Source organism: Vitis riparia, chromosome 13, assembly GCF_004353265.1.
Source record: "Vitis riparia cultivar Riparia Gloire de Montpellier isolate 1030 chromosome 13, EGFV_Vit.rip_1.0, whole genome shotgun sequence".
In the NCBI taxonomy this organism is placed as follows: Eukaryota; Viridiplantae; Streptophyta; class Magnoliopsida; order Vitales; family Vitaceae; genus Vitis; species Vitis riparia.
This window is the reverse complement of record NC_048443.1, coordinates 21,165,182-21,180,808: the sequence shown is the minus strand read 5'-3', so window position 1 is coordinate 21,180,808 and position 15,627 is coordinate 21,165,182. Positions and strand designations below refer to the sequence as shown.

The window sequence follows — 15,627 nt, the reverse complement described above, 5'->3', positions numbered from 1 at the left end:
TTGGGAGTCTTTTGTTCCTTATCCAATCATAAGCTTCGTGCTAGATGCTAGCCAGTTTTGACTTCTAGCATGACCTATCAATGCTTGCAATTGGCTTCCATTGACGATAGCTCCTAGTCCAAGCCTGTGAGCCACACGCAAGGATAGTTGGTTGACCTTGTTTTGATTGTTGAGGAGGTAGAGATACAAGATATCAAAGGGCTTATTGCACGTGGACCCGAATTAGGGTGTTAGGTGACCTAGTGAGAAGATATGAATGAATTAATAGATTGATAAATTCATGCCAAATTTTTTTTTTCCTCTTAAGTAAAAGAAAAAGAATATATAGACAATTAAATAAAGATAATAAAAAATAATATATAGAAGAAAAAGAAAATGTCTTACTCTCACTCAAATTAAATTCATCTCGTATATATTGATCATCATTTATTTCTTCCATCTCTCACAACTTCAACCTATCATTTTCTTTACGTATGAAATATAATTTAAACAAAAACCATTAGACCAAATGAAATTAGCTAGATGATCGAAGGCAATCCTCTAAGAACAGATTAAACAAGAAGGAAAGCAACAGCAGCCGTGGTTGCCATTAGAAGCTAATACCCAGACACCGAGATCCCATAAGCAGAACTGGGTGCTGGTGCTGTGGTGGTGGAGGGGGAGGGGGCCGGTGCAGGAGACGCCCACCCTTCCAGCACAGTGATGGCAAGCTTCTGTCCGTAGTTGGCACAATGGTCGTTTACATCGCAAATGTACCACTTCCTTCCAGGGGTGGCCAGTGTAATCACATCATTTCCAATGGTAAGAGCTTCATTTGGTGGTGGTATAGTGCAGTTCGTGAAGACGGTACCATTCACTTTGAAGACATTGTGCCGCCCCACCGTGTATTTGAAGGCTGAATGTATGAGAATTGATAACAGGACTTTTAGCAGCTTGAACAATTGCGAAGACTGCAAGGGCAATATTCAACTGTTTAGAAGCCATTGCAGCTGATTAAAGTTGAGGAGTATTGTAATTCATGTATCAGCTAATTCAGTGGTTTCTTGGATTGTTGATGTTCATCCTAGGCACTAAAGGGTCTATTTATAGTTAATGTTTAGATCAGAATTGTTAGAAATACTGAAAGATTGTATTGTATTTCATAGGAGAAAGAATATACATCAGTGCCTTTATATAGGAGGCATATGTGTGCGGTACAAGTAACCTAACTGGGCCTAAAGCCCATAACATAATATACCCATATAATATACCCATAATATACATTAACAGCCCCCCTCAAACTCAAGGTGGATGTGAGACCAACTTGAGGTTGTCAATTAAATCACGAGTGCGTCTTGTAGGAAGTGACTTGGTGAAGATATCTGCAAGCTGATCTTTGGAGGAGACGGAGAAAAGCTTAAGAGCACCATGGACAAGATGATAACGGATAAAATGACAATCAATCTCGATGTGTTTAGTCCGTTCATGAAAGACATCATTGTGAGCAATATGAATGGCACTCCGGTTGTCACAATAAAGGGAAGTAGCAGAGGAGGTGGACACACCCAAATCCTTAAGAAGCCATCTTAGCCAAAGGAGCTCAGATGTGGTATCAGCAAGGCACGATATTCTGCTTCAGTACTGGAGCGGGCCACAAAAGTTTGTTTCTTACTTCTCCAAGAAATCAAAGAAGAACCAAGAAGGAAGCAGTAACCTGTAGTGGACCTGCAATCAGTAGGATCTCCTGCCCAATCAGCATCAGAGAATGCACGGAGTACAAGAGGAGATTGAGCTGAGTAGAAAAGGCCATGAAAAATGGTACCCTTCAGGTATCGAAGAATGCGCAGAACAGCAGCATAGTGAGTTGATCGTGGTGCAGACAAATACTGGCTCACCTGATGAACAGCATAGGAGATGTCTGGACGAGTAACTATGAGATAAACTAAGCTGCCAACCAATCGTCTGTAAAGAGAAGGATTGGACAATGGTTTCCCCCCGGAGGGTGTCAGATGCGCATTAAGTTCTACTGGAGTGTCAACATTCTTACTGTCAGTGAGTCCGGCTTGAGACAGCAGATCAGAAGCACACTTGGCTTGAGTAATATAAAGACCATCTGTGGAATGAGTAATTTCAAGACCCAGGAAATAGCTGAGATGTCCAAGATCTTTCATCTCAAACTGCTGACTGAGAAAATCCTTGAGTTCTTGAATGTCACTAAGGTCATTACCAGTTATGATCATATCATCCACATATAGAAGAAGCAAAATAGTGCCTTTATCAGTACAATGAAGAAATAAGGCAGAATCATACGGACTGACAGTGTAACCCAAGCGAAAAATAGTGGAGCTGAACTTGGCAAACCAAGCTCGTGGGCTTGTTTAAGACCATAAAGTGCACGTCGAAGATGACAAACCTTGTTTGATTCAACAGAGAGACCAGGAGGAGGTTGCATATAGACTGCTTCACTCAGATCCCCATTAAGGAAGGCATTTTTAACATCCATCTGAAAAAGGTCCCATTGACGAGCAGCAACAACAGCTAAGAGAGCACGAACAGATGAGATACGAGCAACTGGAGCAAAAGTCTCTTCATAATCAATCCCATATTCCTGTGTAAAGCCTTTGGCAACAAGACGAGCCTTGTAGCGCTCAACGGATCCATCAGAGCGAGTCTTGATCTTATAGATCCACTTACAACCAACCACAGACTGTCCAGGAGGGAGAGGAACCAGGTCCCAAGTATGGTTTTTGGTTAATGCATCAAGTTCCTCTTTCATAGCAATCTGCCATAAAGGGTCAGTAGAGGCCTCACGATAGGTTTGAGGCTCGTGAAGTGTAGCAAGGGTAGTGTAACAATGATAGTCAAGTAGGTGTGGAGGGATGGATCTTACCCGGGTTGAGTGGCGAGGTGGAATGTCTTGTGGAGGATCTTCAGGCAGAGTAGGAGCAGGGGACCCAGTCTCAAAGTGGGGTAGCTCGTCATCAATCTGTTCATCTGCAACCTGTCTAGGAGAAGCATCAAAAATATCTGGAGAGAAGTCCAAAGGAGGAGCAAAAGTATTTGTAGAAGGAACAAGAGACTCATCTGGAAAGATTTCTAAAACAGAGGAGTTAGTCAAGGAAGAACGAAAGTGAGAGAGTTCAACAAACAATCGATGTTCCCAAAAGACAACATTACGAGAAACACGAAGACGATGAGAGACAGGATCATAACACCAATATCCCTTTTGAGTTTCACCATAACCAAGGAAACAACAGAGTCTAGAGCGAGACTCAAGTTTGTTGTGCTCATGAGACTGAAGAAGAACAAAACAAACAGATCTAAATGAGCGAAGGTGATGATAGACAGGGGGTGACCCAAAGAGACGCTCATACGGAGTCTGATTATGGATGACAGCACTTGGAATACGGTTAATTGCATGAACAGCATGAAGAGCGGCTTCACCCCAAAATGGGGCAGGAATTTTGGCAGAAAGAAGCAGAGCACGAACAGTGTCAAGAATATGACGAAGTTTTCTTTCGGCTTGACCATTTTGCTGAGAGGTACCTGGACAAGTTAGATGATGTACAGTGCCATAGGAATGTAACAGAGCTTGAAACGCATGTTGAGTATATTCAAGAGCATTATCAGATCGAAAAGTTTGATACGTTTGGAGAATTGTGTTTCAATCATTTTGCAAAATTGCTATATATTGATAAAATTTCGGAACGAGATTTCATAGGGAAAATCCAACTATAACGAGAATAATCATCAATAAAAACAACAAAGTATCGAGATCCACCAATACTAGCAACAGGAGAAGGTCCCCAAACATCAAAATGAATTAACTCAAAAATACTATTAGAAATGGATTCACTGTTATTAAAAGGCAAAGCTGGCTGTTTTCCTAACTGACAAGAAGTACAATAAAAAATGTCTTTAGACACAGAACCCAATAGACCCCTAGACACTAACTGTTGTACCCGAAAAGATGATGCATGACCAAGACGAGAATGCCAAAGTGCAAGAGAAGGTAAGGAAGAAACTGCAGCAGCTGCAGTAGCAATAGAAACAGGAGCAACAGGTGGAAGATGAAGATTGCTCACGGGAAACATACGCCAACTCTAGGACCGGTCCCAAGCTCCTGCCCCGTCCTCGGATCCTGCACAATACACCCAGAATAGTAAAAAATAAGCGATAACCTAGTTCAGCTAATTGTCCCACAGAGCACAAATTATAGGATAGGTCAGGAACATGGAAGACTCCAGGAACAGAAAGATTAGAGGTTGAAACAAAACCTAGACTATTCCTATGCATGGTGGAACCATCAGCTATATGAATATTTAGAGGATGTGGTGCAGGGTCAAGTTTGGAGAATAGGGATGAGTGAGGTGTCATGTGATTGCAGTAGGCAGAATCAAAAAGCCAAGTTTGAGACTTACCAGGTAGAGCAGATAAGGCAGTGGAAAGAGATGCATTACCAGCCATACGAACAGCCTGAGCTATGATCTCCTGTAGTTCAGTGGAGGAGAGGTTGATAGTAGATCCAGAAGACTTGGACTCAACTGAGGTGGAAGCCATTGGCGGAGTAGGCTCAATATTAGCAGCAGCAGCAGTAGATTTGTTATGACGGTAACAAGTCTCAATGGTGTGGCCAAGATGCTTGCAATAGTTGCAGAACTTTTTGTTGGTCTGCTTGCGACGATTGCTAGAGCCATAAGAATCACCTGATTGCTGGGGTTGCTCTATGAGTGGAGTAGATGGAGTAATAGCCAAAACATTGAGCTTATTCTGGGCTTGAAGGGTTGCAAGGCGAGCTTCTTCTCTAACCAACTCATTTACAGCAGTATCAAGAGAGGGAGCAGGACTGCGATTGAGTAGCTGACCACGAATGGGCTCAAAGTCCTTGTGAAGTGACATCAAGAATTCATAGAGGCGAAATTCATCTCTAATGGAAGCATATTGCTGAGCATCTTTTGAGCATGTCCAAGTTGGATCAGAAAGGTCAATTTGGTCCCAAATAAAGCGAAGCTGATCATAATAGTCATTGATGGATTGCCCTGGTTCTTGCCTGAGTTGATGTAATTCAACCACTAACTGATATTTCAGGATCCATGAGTAGTGGAGTACCTTTTGGCCAACATATCCCATGCAGATTTTGCATCATCAAAGCTGCCCATCAGATTGGAAATAGAGGGAATGGAAGTGTTCCGAATCCATGTGAGGATCATGTGGTTATGACTATCCCATTCAATCATGCGATTAAGAAAAACAACATCTCCTTCACTTGCTCCCTTGACAGGAATAGTCATTGCACCAGTACAATAATGCCAGAGCATGCGACCCTTAAGAAAACTGCGCATAGCTTGAGACCAAGATAAGTAATTTTTATTTCCCTCCAATACAGTATTGATGGGGCGAGAAAGAAAAATATCCTTTTTATCCATTTAGAGACACAATATGCAAAAACAAACTGTAAAAGTGAAATCTACGCGAAAAACTGGGTAAGGAGAACCTGGTCAACTGTCAAAGTCAACGGTCAACACTGGTCAACGGGTGGTCAACAGTCAACGTTGCCAAAGTCAACGCGGGTCAACGGTCAATGCTGGTCAACGGATGACGTGGAGATGATGTCAGCTAGGGCTAATGTGGCACTGACACGTCAGCAGTGGTGACGTAGCTAGGGCTGACGTGGCGCTGACGTGGCAGAGAGGATGACGTACGGGCTCCGATGGCGACGAGGTTTCCACGAATGTGTAGATCGGCGCTGGACGATCTCAGTGGTACCGTCAAAATTGAAATCAGAGCAATATTCGCAGCGGTGATGCGAAAAACAGTGATCTTGTGCGGTGTGAAACTCCTTAAGGACGGTGGCTGCAGGTCCGGAACCCAAGGACGACGCCTGGATGACGTCGGAGGTTCAACGGCAAAAGGCTGCGGCGGCAGTTGTGATTGGCGGAAGCGTTAAAAAGAAAGGAAGTCACACTAATGAAGACAGACTGCTAAGAAAGGGTCAGAGCAGTGGCTCTGATACCATGTTAGAAATACTGAAAGATTGTATTGTATTTCATAGGAGAAAGAATATACATCAGTGCCTTTATATAGGAGGCATATGTGTGCGGTACAAGTAACCTAACTGGGCCTAAAGCCCATAACATAATATACCCATAATATACATTAACAAGAATATTGTTGAAAGGGTCTAAAACATGAAGAACGGGCTGGGTCTACAGGCCACAAAGCGTTGCCGCGGAAAAAAGCTTTGGTTAGTACGCAATTATTCCATGAGTAATTAATATTATTGTATGACAATTGTAAACCCATAATTCTCTTGGCCGTTTTCTTCGGTCCAGACATACACACTCGAGCATTGAATGGTCAATGTTTAGCTTTAAAAGCACAAATTGAAGTTCCCTGGAAAAGTGAATCTTGGGGCCGGCTTTGTGGCTAGGTGGACATGCATAACGACAAAGTGTTGTTGTGCCAAGCCCAACTCAATTTTCATCACCTTAGCCTAAGTTGATGCATGGGTTTTGGTATTGGGCTTGTGGTAACCCTAAGGTCCAACCTATCAGGGATGAGGAGCGTTTTTTTTGTTCTTAGCTCAGTTTTTTGTGCCCATTATCATGGGCTACAGTTGGCCCTGTCTTTGGCCTAATATATCAGTTCGAGTAAAAGTAGATTACAGGGCAATAGTACAGAAGAGTATCCACCAGTCCTCTTTCTAGGGTTTTAAACTTCATCATTCTCTTGCAATCTCCGTCTTATTCTTTATTCATGCTTAAGGAAGGACTATAGTGATGAGATTTGTTCCTATTTCTTTCTAGTTGTGGGCTTATCCTTGTATTAATTGAAAGCTTATATTCTTGATCACGGTATTACCTAGGATATCTTAAATTAATAACCTTTAGACTTATTTCTGATTGATTAAATTAAGTTTATTTTCTCGTTTTGATTGATCAAGTGCATTTGATAACAATCATGAATATTCAGTCACACATGGAAAATCACCTATAGAGATTGTCTCAACGCTAAACATATGAAAACCACTAACTAGTCAACTGATTGTAGTCAAATTTCACTAAATATAAAATACTAGTACACAATTTTATAAAATTGACTGGTGTGGAATATTTTTTTTATTATTATAAAAATTAGTTTAATTAAATTGTTTCATTTTTTTTCTTTTTGAACATTTATAAAATACAAATGTAATTTTTGCTTTTCACAAAAATAAATTATAAAAGTTTATAATTTGATACCATCCCTACCTAATAGTCCTTAGGAGACGGTACATAGACTTAGCAAATAAGAGAAATAAATAAGTAGTGAGGTTTGAACTTATAACCTTTGATAAAATAATATACTTTGGTATCATATTAAATTTGTCAATTAAAGCTTTGTTAGGTACAAGGATTAAAATAAAAAAAAATATAGAAATATCGATGGTTGAATTTGACGAAAATATCGGATAAAAATTTGAATAAAAAATATCAGTAGAATAGAAGTAAATAAAAAATTATAGAAATACTGTTAAAACTACAAGAAATGATAAAAACAACTAATAATCCACTAATGAAAGTTATTTTTCAAAGACTATATTACCAATATTGAACTTTGGATAATGATATATAATACTTGAAAACACATTTAATATTAAATAAATTATTTATCTAGTTTATACATATTTAAAGACATAAAAGTAACGATGAAATATAACATTATTTTTGTTTAAAAATATTTATCATTTTATTTATAAATTTATGCTTCATTTATATTTGATAATTATAATAAGAATACACATGTTAAAGTTATTTCGTAAGTGTAATTGATATAGGTATGTATTATTATTACTTTTAATTAAATTATTTATTTATTATTGTTTTATTGCTTTCTATTTGTGTACATCAACTGGGAATTGGTGGAACTCCTACATAAACATCATTTTTCAAAAACCTTCTTTTGATCAACTTATTCAATATATTGAACACTTGAAAATAAAATTTGATTTGACCTATTTATGATGTTTTTTTAAAAAAATTTCGTGATTGTATGATATTTTAGACATCTTGAATATGAATTTAGAACTTTGTTTAAATTAAAAAGCAATTCTAAAATAGAAGATATAAATGACTCTTTTAGGGATTCTGTTTTCACCCGATTTTGGACATTCAAAATATTTTTGTAAAAATCAATTATTAGGTGACCTTGTAAATTTTATTTGATATATTTACTTTATTATAGACTTCTTGAAATTGACTTTACACACATAAAATATTGAAAATAGTTTCCCTAATCAAAAGATTTTTTTCCCCTTGTTGCATTCACTGTATTGCCCTATTTTTGAATAGAGGAGTTGTTTGATTGTTTTTAAAATTGATTTGTGTGCCTTCTGATCACCTTGTATTTATTTTTCTTGTAAAGTAGACATTCTAAACATTTTGAGTGATTTTTTTGTATGATTTTTTGGCACTTCTATGTTAGTTTAAAAAACCATTTTATGCATACTATTGAATTTTGTTATGGTCTGGACCTTTAGAGATGTTTCTGTAAAATTGGAATCAATCAAAACTTTACTAAATTTCTTGGCCTTTTGGTTGATAACCTAGACATATAGAAGAGGCCTCCAAAAATTTTTGTAATTAAAATCCACTTTTAGATATTGTTTTAGGATTTATTCTTTAAAGGTTCTTGTTGTGATTGCATGTTGGGATTTCTATACAATGTTTAACTTACCTTTTAACTTGGAGTTAATTGATATGTCTTTACTTGATTTTGGCTTTGGTATTGTAATATAGACATAATGAGAATGCCATATGATTCCTCCCATGTTGAAATGATGTCTCTAGATATTTGTTTAGGATTTTTCAAGTGAATGCAACTCTTCTACCCATTTACTACATGTTTTTGTCTTAGTTACTAACTTTGATACTTATGACTACCTAAAGTATTAGTTTAAATTTAATAATGAGCTTATATGTATGTCCTAGGTGATAGATGATATTCCTTTGGAATCTTGCCTTTTTTTAGCTATACAAATGTTATATATATTAGTGTTTTTTTTATCATAGTTATTTATTATCATGAATTGTTCTAACCCTATTTCATCACGTGTAAGCACACTGTAAGTTATGCATACTATCCAGGTATGTCTCTCATGCCTTTTATCCCTATAATTATGCAAATATACAAACTTTGAGTGTGCAAATTTAGATATATGTTGTTGGTTTGTATGTTTTGTTTGTTACTTGATTATTTGAATGAGATGAAATGCATGTTGTATGTTATATTTGTTAAACTAACTTCAATATTTTTATGAAAGCGCTTTGGGATGTAGCTCAGGTATGCCAATCCCTTATTCCTACATGAGTGTTTCTTGTGGTATGATTGTTTGGTTATGAATATTATGTTGTTTACTCTTAAGCTTGATCACCTTTGCTTTCTTTGTAGTCTCAATCAAGCAATTAATTGTCATCCTTCCCTCAACCTAGCTAATAGAGACCTTTTTAGGGTTTAGAGGGGTGCTACACTTTAAGGTATCTTCCTAATAGGTAACTTGATCCCTAGACCTAGATTCGGGTTTTTCAAAAGTTTAAAGAGTCCTTTTTTCTTAGGGTTTTAGTTTCTTATTTTATTTTTCCTTAAATAAAATAATAAAAATAAGTGGCAACTCCAGTTTTTTATAAAATATAATTTTTCACCCAACAAAAATGAGTCTTGCCGATTGAGTGGGGATGCATGCGAAAAATATGGGTCCACAGTATGGTTGATGATGAAAATATTAGTAAATACAGATATATCGATATTTGGATTTTAAGGATACAAAATATGAATTTTGGAAGTGCACACTTAGAATTAGGATAAGAAATATTTCGTTTCATTCAGTGGGAACAATTTATACATATTATATGGCATTAGTACTTTAGTACCAAAATGAATATCGTTGTGGTTTCATCGCATTATTAGACAAATGGACCCCATTTTGTTGAAAGGATTGATAGTATTGATTGTAAGTTTGAACATGTCATACATAAATTTATGATATTAATAATAATATGTCAAACTTGAAAATACATTTAATATTAAAACTATAATCTATTTAATTCAAATGCATTTAATGATGTAAAATAAATTATGATATATGTATGATTTTTTTAATATTTATATTATTTATATTTAATTATCATATAAATGATATAAAAAAAAAGACTTACTAAGAAAATTATAATGATGGTTAGCAATCAATTAAATGAAATTTAAAATAAAATAATTATAATTAATTTGTATATTAAAATATTCTTTTAATATTAAAATTATAATCTATTTAATATAGTAATGTTTGTATAAATACAACAAAGTGCAAAGTTGGCCCAACGGTTGCCAAGGGTTCAATTTGAACTTTTTAACTTGGGTTTGAGTTGGCCAAGTAAGACGGTAAGAGGAGCATGAAAATATATTTGATAGAAATATTGGGAAATTTTTTAAAATATCGTTGATATATCAGTCGATGATAATCAATGATCAATTTCATATTTACCCCTCCCTTTCGTCCATGTGCATACTTGATGGTTAAAGTGCCCATGACTCCATTCCTACCTTTTTAAAACACCTCAATTCCTTGCTTAGTTGCCCCACCTATAGAAAAGTTTGTAATAAAATCGTTGGTTAGTCTTTCTTTATCATATTTCGTATCCGTGGAGCCCGATACCTAATATTGCAGCAAATCCCATTGAAACTTTAATCCTTGCATAGATCATGATGGTCAATACTATATATTAAGATAGGCTACAAAGTTACAATGCCATATTTGGCATTTCATCACATAATGAAACTTTATTATTCCACGTGAATTTGATTCATAAAATTTTCCATTTTAAAAAAGTTCAGGATCACTTTAGTCAATCATAAAGCCGTAGAAGTTCATTATCAACCATGGAAACTCAGGTGGAGTCGTGGATTAAAAGTTTGACATTGCTTGCTTCTTGCTAAATGTTCTAAGACTCCCAATATAATCAGCCCAGGTTAAGGTCATGTAAATTGAGTTTGGATTGGGACTTTTGTTGTTCCACTTTCTAGTTTTGTAAGAATGGCCTAGTGTCCAAGCCGGCCAGAATAACTTCTTCAAGGGACTTCCATTTGTGGTACTTTTGAAGTTAAATGTAATCATTATTTAATTTATACCTAAAACACACTAGTGATTGCTTAGAGAAATTATCATTCGATACTTGTGTATATATGTGTAGGCCAAGGAAACCGCCAAAACATACATGTTTTTATAATTGTCATACAACATTAGGCATGGCTTAACTACTTACCAACCAAAGTTTTCTCCGGCAACACCATGGTCGGCGATCCAACCTGTTTCTCAATTTTTTTTTTTTTTTTAAGGCTTTCAATGAGATTCTGCAGGTCAAAACATTTTGCTATAAATAGACTTTTAATTTAGACCCCAAGATGAAAATCACCGATTCAAGTAACCATTGAAGCTGATCATTAGAAGAAACTTGGTGACTACTCAACTTCAATAAGCTCCAACGGCTTTTAAGCGGTTTGTTGGCGCCATAGCAATCTTGGCATTTGTTCTTCCAGCTGTGGCCATGGCAACAGAGTTTACTGTTGGACATGACCAAGAATGGACCATCAATTTCAACTATGAAGCCTGGGCCAAGGACAAAGTATTTCATGTTGGAGATGAGCTAGGTAATGTAGCTCAAACCTTAAGCTAAGCTAGGATTTCATGTTCCTTTTATCACTTCCTTTGATTCAAGCTATTAAAAGTATTATGGTTGATTCTCATACATGCAGCCTTCAAATACACGGCGGGACGACACATTGTCTTTAAAGTGAATGGTACGGCCTTCACGAATTTCTCAAAACCTATATTTTTTTCTTCAAATAATTTTCAACAATAAATAAAAATCATAAGGCATGAATGCATCAACACTCTCCCAATAATTTATAAATGCAAGTCACATGCAAATGCTTCAATACTCTCCAACACAAATTTATAAAAACAAATTCCTTCTTCATATATTTCCAATTACTTGATATTTTTATCAAATTGAGCATAAAATTATTTAAGAATATCCAAAAGATAATTACACCAATTTCAACTCATATTTCATCCATTCAACTTACATGCTCAAGTAATATATGATATCAATAACTGGAGATAAATAAAAAAAAGTAGAATAAGAGAAAGAGAGACAATGACACCAAATTTTAGGTGGAAAATCTCTTAAGAAATAAAAATCCACGGGTATACAAGTGATAAAAAATATTCATTATGAAGAATAAAAACTGAATAGTGCAAAGTTTTATATAACTTAGGCCTACCAATCATTTTTGAACCACTTAATTAATACCTTTCTATTTTAACTTCACACCTTCTTTCGAAGCATACTTGAAGTCCACACCAAACTCAATATTAATATCTTCTTGAATTCACACAAGAAGAAAATGAGTTTTTGAAAGTATTAAGTAGTAGATTTGAATGTCCTATTTATAGAAGCCAAATTTCAAATCCTGAATTCTAATTTAATATCAGCCTACACTTTTGAATTTTCATAGTCTATCGTAGATTTGAACTTGATTAGCCAAAGGACATCTTTAAATCCACAAATTGGGTGGAAAATATATATGTTCTTCTTACTATTCTCAAGCTATGATTTATTTATTTTTTAAAATATTATTAAAATACGACCTTTTGCAAAATATTAAGACTTTTTCAATAAAAATTATCACTTGAAACCCATCTCTTGAAAAAATGAATTTACTGTAAATTGGTGACCCTTGATCTTGTATTTTTGTTCTACATAAAAAACATAAAAAATAAATTTTTTTTATTTATACAAAACTCATAACATGGATTTCATCAGGCATAAAATTACTGTAGTTTTAGAAATGTTTTTTTTTTCTAATTTTTTTTATCAGAGAATGATATTTTAAAAAATAAAAACCACAGCACTTGTGCAGAATGATCTTTCAAGTTAAATGATTTACTGTGAAGCAAGCAAAGCAATGCACGACCAGAATTCTAAGTGTCTGCCTGTGTTTTGTCTATCACTTTTTTCATTGAAACATATGCTAATAAATTTGCATGTAGACATTATAAATATATTGGTGTTTGACTTTTGTTCTTAATTTCCGATGTAGGTAGAGATGCCGAGGAGGCATACATTCAAAGGACTCCACTAGTCTCAAATATGTATTGAAACTGCATTATCAAAATCCGATTTCCTTTTTTTTAAAAGAACAATAAAAAGTAAAGGGTGAAAGAGAAAGAGAAAGAGATCATTTTGAACAAAAGTTCAAAAAGAAAAGCTAAAATGCACATTAGTTTGGTGAAAAAGGTTGTTTATAACCCCAAAAAGGTTGAAAATTTGGTGATGAAATCATTGGACTTTCTTGCCTTGTCGTATTTGTATCGAAGGAATGTGACACCCGATGTTTCAAGGCATTACATTGAAACTTTAATCCTTGGTTAGATCATGATGTCCAATACTATATACTAAGCTAGGGTACAAAGTTACAATGTCATATTTAGCATTTCATCACATAATGAAACTTCAAAATATTGTTCCACATGAATTTGATTCATAAAATTTTCCATTTAAAAAAAGTTGTAAACGCTCATTATCAACCATGGAAACTCAGGTGGAGTCATTGATTAAAAGTTTGATATTGCTAGCTTGCTAAATGTTCTAAGAGACTCCCAATATAATCAGCCCAGGTTAAGGTCACATAAATTGAGTTTGAATTGGGACTTTTGTTGTTTCACTTTCTAGTTGTGTAAGTATGGCCTAGTGTCCAAGCTGGCCAGAATAACTTCTTCAAGAGACTTCCATTTGTACTATTTTCAAAGTTAATCACTATTTAATTTATACCTAAAACACACTAGTGATTACTCAAAGAAATTATGATTCAATATTTGTGTATATATGTCTAGGCCAAAGGAAACCATCAAAAGAAATATGTTTTTAAAATTGTCATACAACATTAGGCATGGCATAAATGCGTACCAACTAAAGGTTTCTCCGGCAACACCCTCTGGCCGGCTGACCCAGCTTGTTCATGTTGTTTTTAAGGTTTTCAATGAAATTCTGCAGGTCAAAACATTTAGCTATAAATAGACCCTTAATTTAGACCCCAAGATGAAAATCACCTGTTCAAGTAACCATTGAAGCTAAACATTAGAAGAAACTTGGTGACTACTCAACTTCAATAAGCTCCAATGGCTTCTAAGCGGTTTGTTGGCGCCATGGCAATCTTGGCATTTGTTCTTCCTGTTGTGGCCATGGCAACTGAATTTACTATTGGAGATGACCAACGGTGGACCATTAATTTCGACTATAAAGCCTGGGCCAAGGAGAAAGTATTTCATGTTGGAGATAAACTAGGTAATGTAGCTCAAGCCTTAAGCTATGATTTCATGTTCCTTTTATCACTTCATTTTATTCCAGTTGCTAAAAGTATTATAGTCAATTCTCATACATACAGTCTTCAAATACACGGCAGGACGGCACAATGTCTTCAAAGTGAATGGTACGGCCTTCACGAACTGCATTATACCACCAGTAAATGAAGCTATTATCACTAGAAATGATGTAATTACACTGGCCACCCTTGGAAGGAAGTGGTACATATGTGGTGTAAACGACCATTACGCCAACTATGGATAGAAGCTTGTCATCATTGTATTGGAAGAGTCGGCGTCTCTTGCACCAGCCCCCTCCAACCCCACAGCACCAGCACCTAACTCTGCTCTGGGGATCTCTGGGTTCAGGTATCAACTTCTGATGGCAGCCATGGTTGCTCTTGCCTTCCTAGCTATTTGATGATCTGTTTTTGCTCCAAGAGTACCTTTGATCATCTAGTTTTCAAGAATTTTCTTCTGGCTTATGGTTTTTTTATTCAATTATTTTTTATATGATTGAAAGAAAATGGTATCTTCGAAATATGAAAGATGGAAAAGAGAAATGATGATGAATACCTGTTGTGACAGTTTGACAATTTTTTTTTTTTTTTAAGTTTATTGATGTTTGTATACCTTGTTGTTTTATTATTATTTAATTAATATAATATAAAGTTAATGTAGTAGTAAGAAGAAATAATGTGAGCCTATAGAAGCCTTTAGATTATTGAAGAATGATGAGTTATACTTTCAAAGACCACTAAAAGAATGGGAGGATATTGGTAATTTGTTTTCCATTTATAGAGACTTATGCTTGGTTTGGATTATGAAAATAATTAAGAAAGATTTTTTTTTTTTTTTTAAAAAAAGGAAGAAATCTCACATTCTCTTATTAGGTTTAATGTAAGAAAATTAGAAGGAAAATCAAATTCAATAAAATTTATTTGGTTTCAAATCCTTCACTATCAGATGAACTTCCTCCTCTAGTTTGGTGTGATAACAAAAGTGCAGCTCCCCTAGCTGCCAATCCAATCTTCCATGCCCTCTCAAAACACATTGATATAGATCTTCATTTTATTCTTGATAAAGTCCTTCATAAAACCCTTAGTAAGTATATTCCCTCATCTGGTCAGGTCACCGATATCTTCACCAAGCATCTTCCAAGCTTACAGTTCTCCACCTTTTATATCAAACTCTCTTTTGTCCCATGCCCTATAATTGAACAACATAACATTACTAGGAGTAGTAACTGAACC

At 35.4% G+C, this 15,627-nt stretch overlaps 2 protein-coding genes and 1 pseudogene across 2 annotated transcripts; 1 reads left to right on the top strand and 2 right to left on the bottom strand.

Annotated features, from left to right (window-relative positions):
- Nucleotides 1-596: 596 nt before the first annotated feature.
- Nucleotides 597-1,254, bottom strand: LOC117928410 (blue copper protein-like). The gene is made up of 2 exons (XM_034848298.1): nt 1,251-1,254; nt 597-895 (listed from the first exon to the last, which is right to left on the bottom strand). The coding sequence occupies exons 1-2, from the start codon at nt 1,252-1,254 to the stop codon at nt 597-599; spliced, it is 303 nt and encodes a 100-aa protein (XP_034704189.1).
- A 2-nt stretch (nt 1,255-1,256) lies between these two features.
- Nucleotides 1,257-2,482, bottom strand: LOC117928409 (annotated as a pseudogene).
- An 11,709-nt stretch (nt 2,483-14,191) lies between these two features.
- LOC117928408 (blue copper protein-like) lies at nt 14,192-14,795 on the top strand. The gene is made up of 3 exons (XM_034848297.1): nt 14,192-14,357; nt 14,458-14,564; nt 14,640-14,795. The coding sequence occupies exons 1-3, from the start codon at nt 14,192-14,194 to the stop codon at nt 14,793-14,795; spliced, it is 429 nt and encodes a 142-aa protein (XP_034704188.1).
- Nucleotides 14,796-15,627: the final 832 nt, after the last annotated feature.

Excerpts from the sequence above, each read along its gene's own strand:
- LOC117928408 (XM_034848297.1), top strand. The coding sequence starts at position 14,192 with ATGGCTTCTAAGCGGTTTGTTGGCGCCATGGCAATCTTGGCATTTGTT. Across the intron at positions 14,358-14,457 it reads TCATGTTGGAGATAAACTAG|TCTTCAAATACACGGCAGGA; the intron begins GTAATGTAGCTC and ends TCATACATACAG. Across the intron at positions 14,565-14,639 it reads CTATTATCACTAGAAATGAT|AAGCTTGTCATCATTGTATT; the intron begins GTAATTACACTG and ends AACTATGGATAG.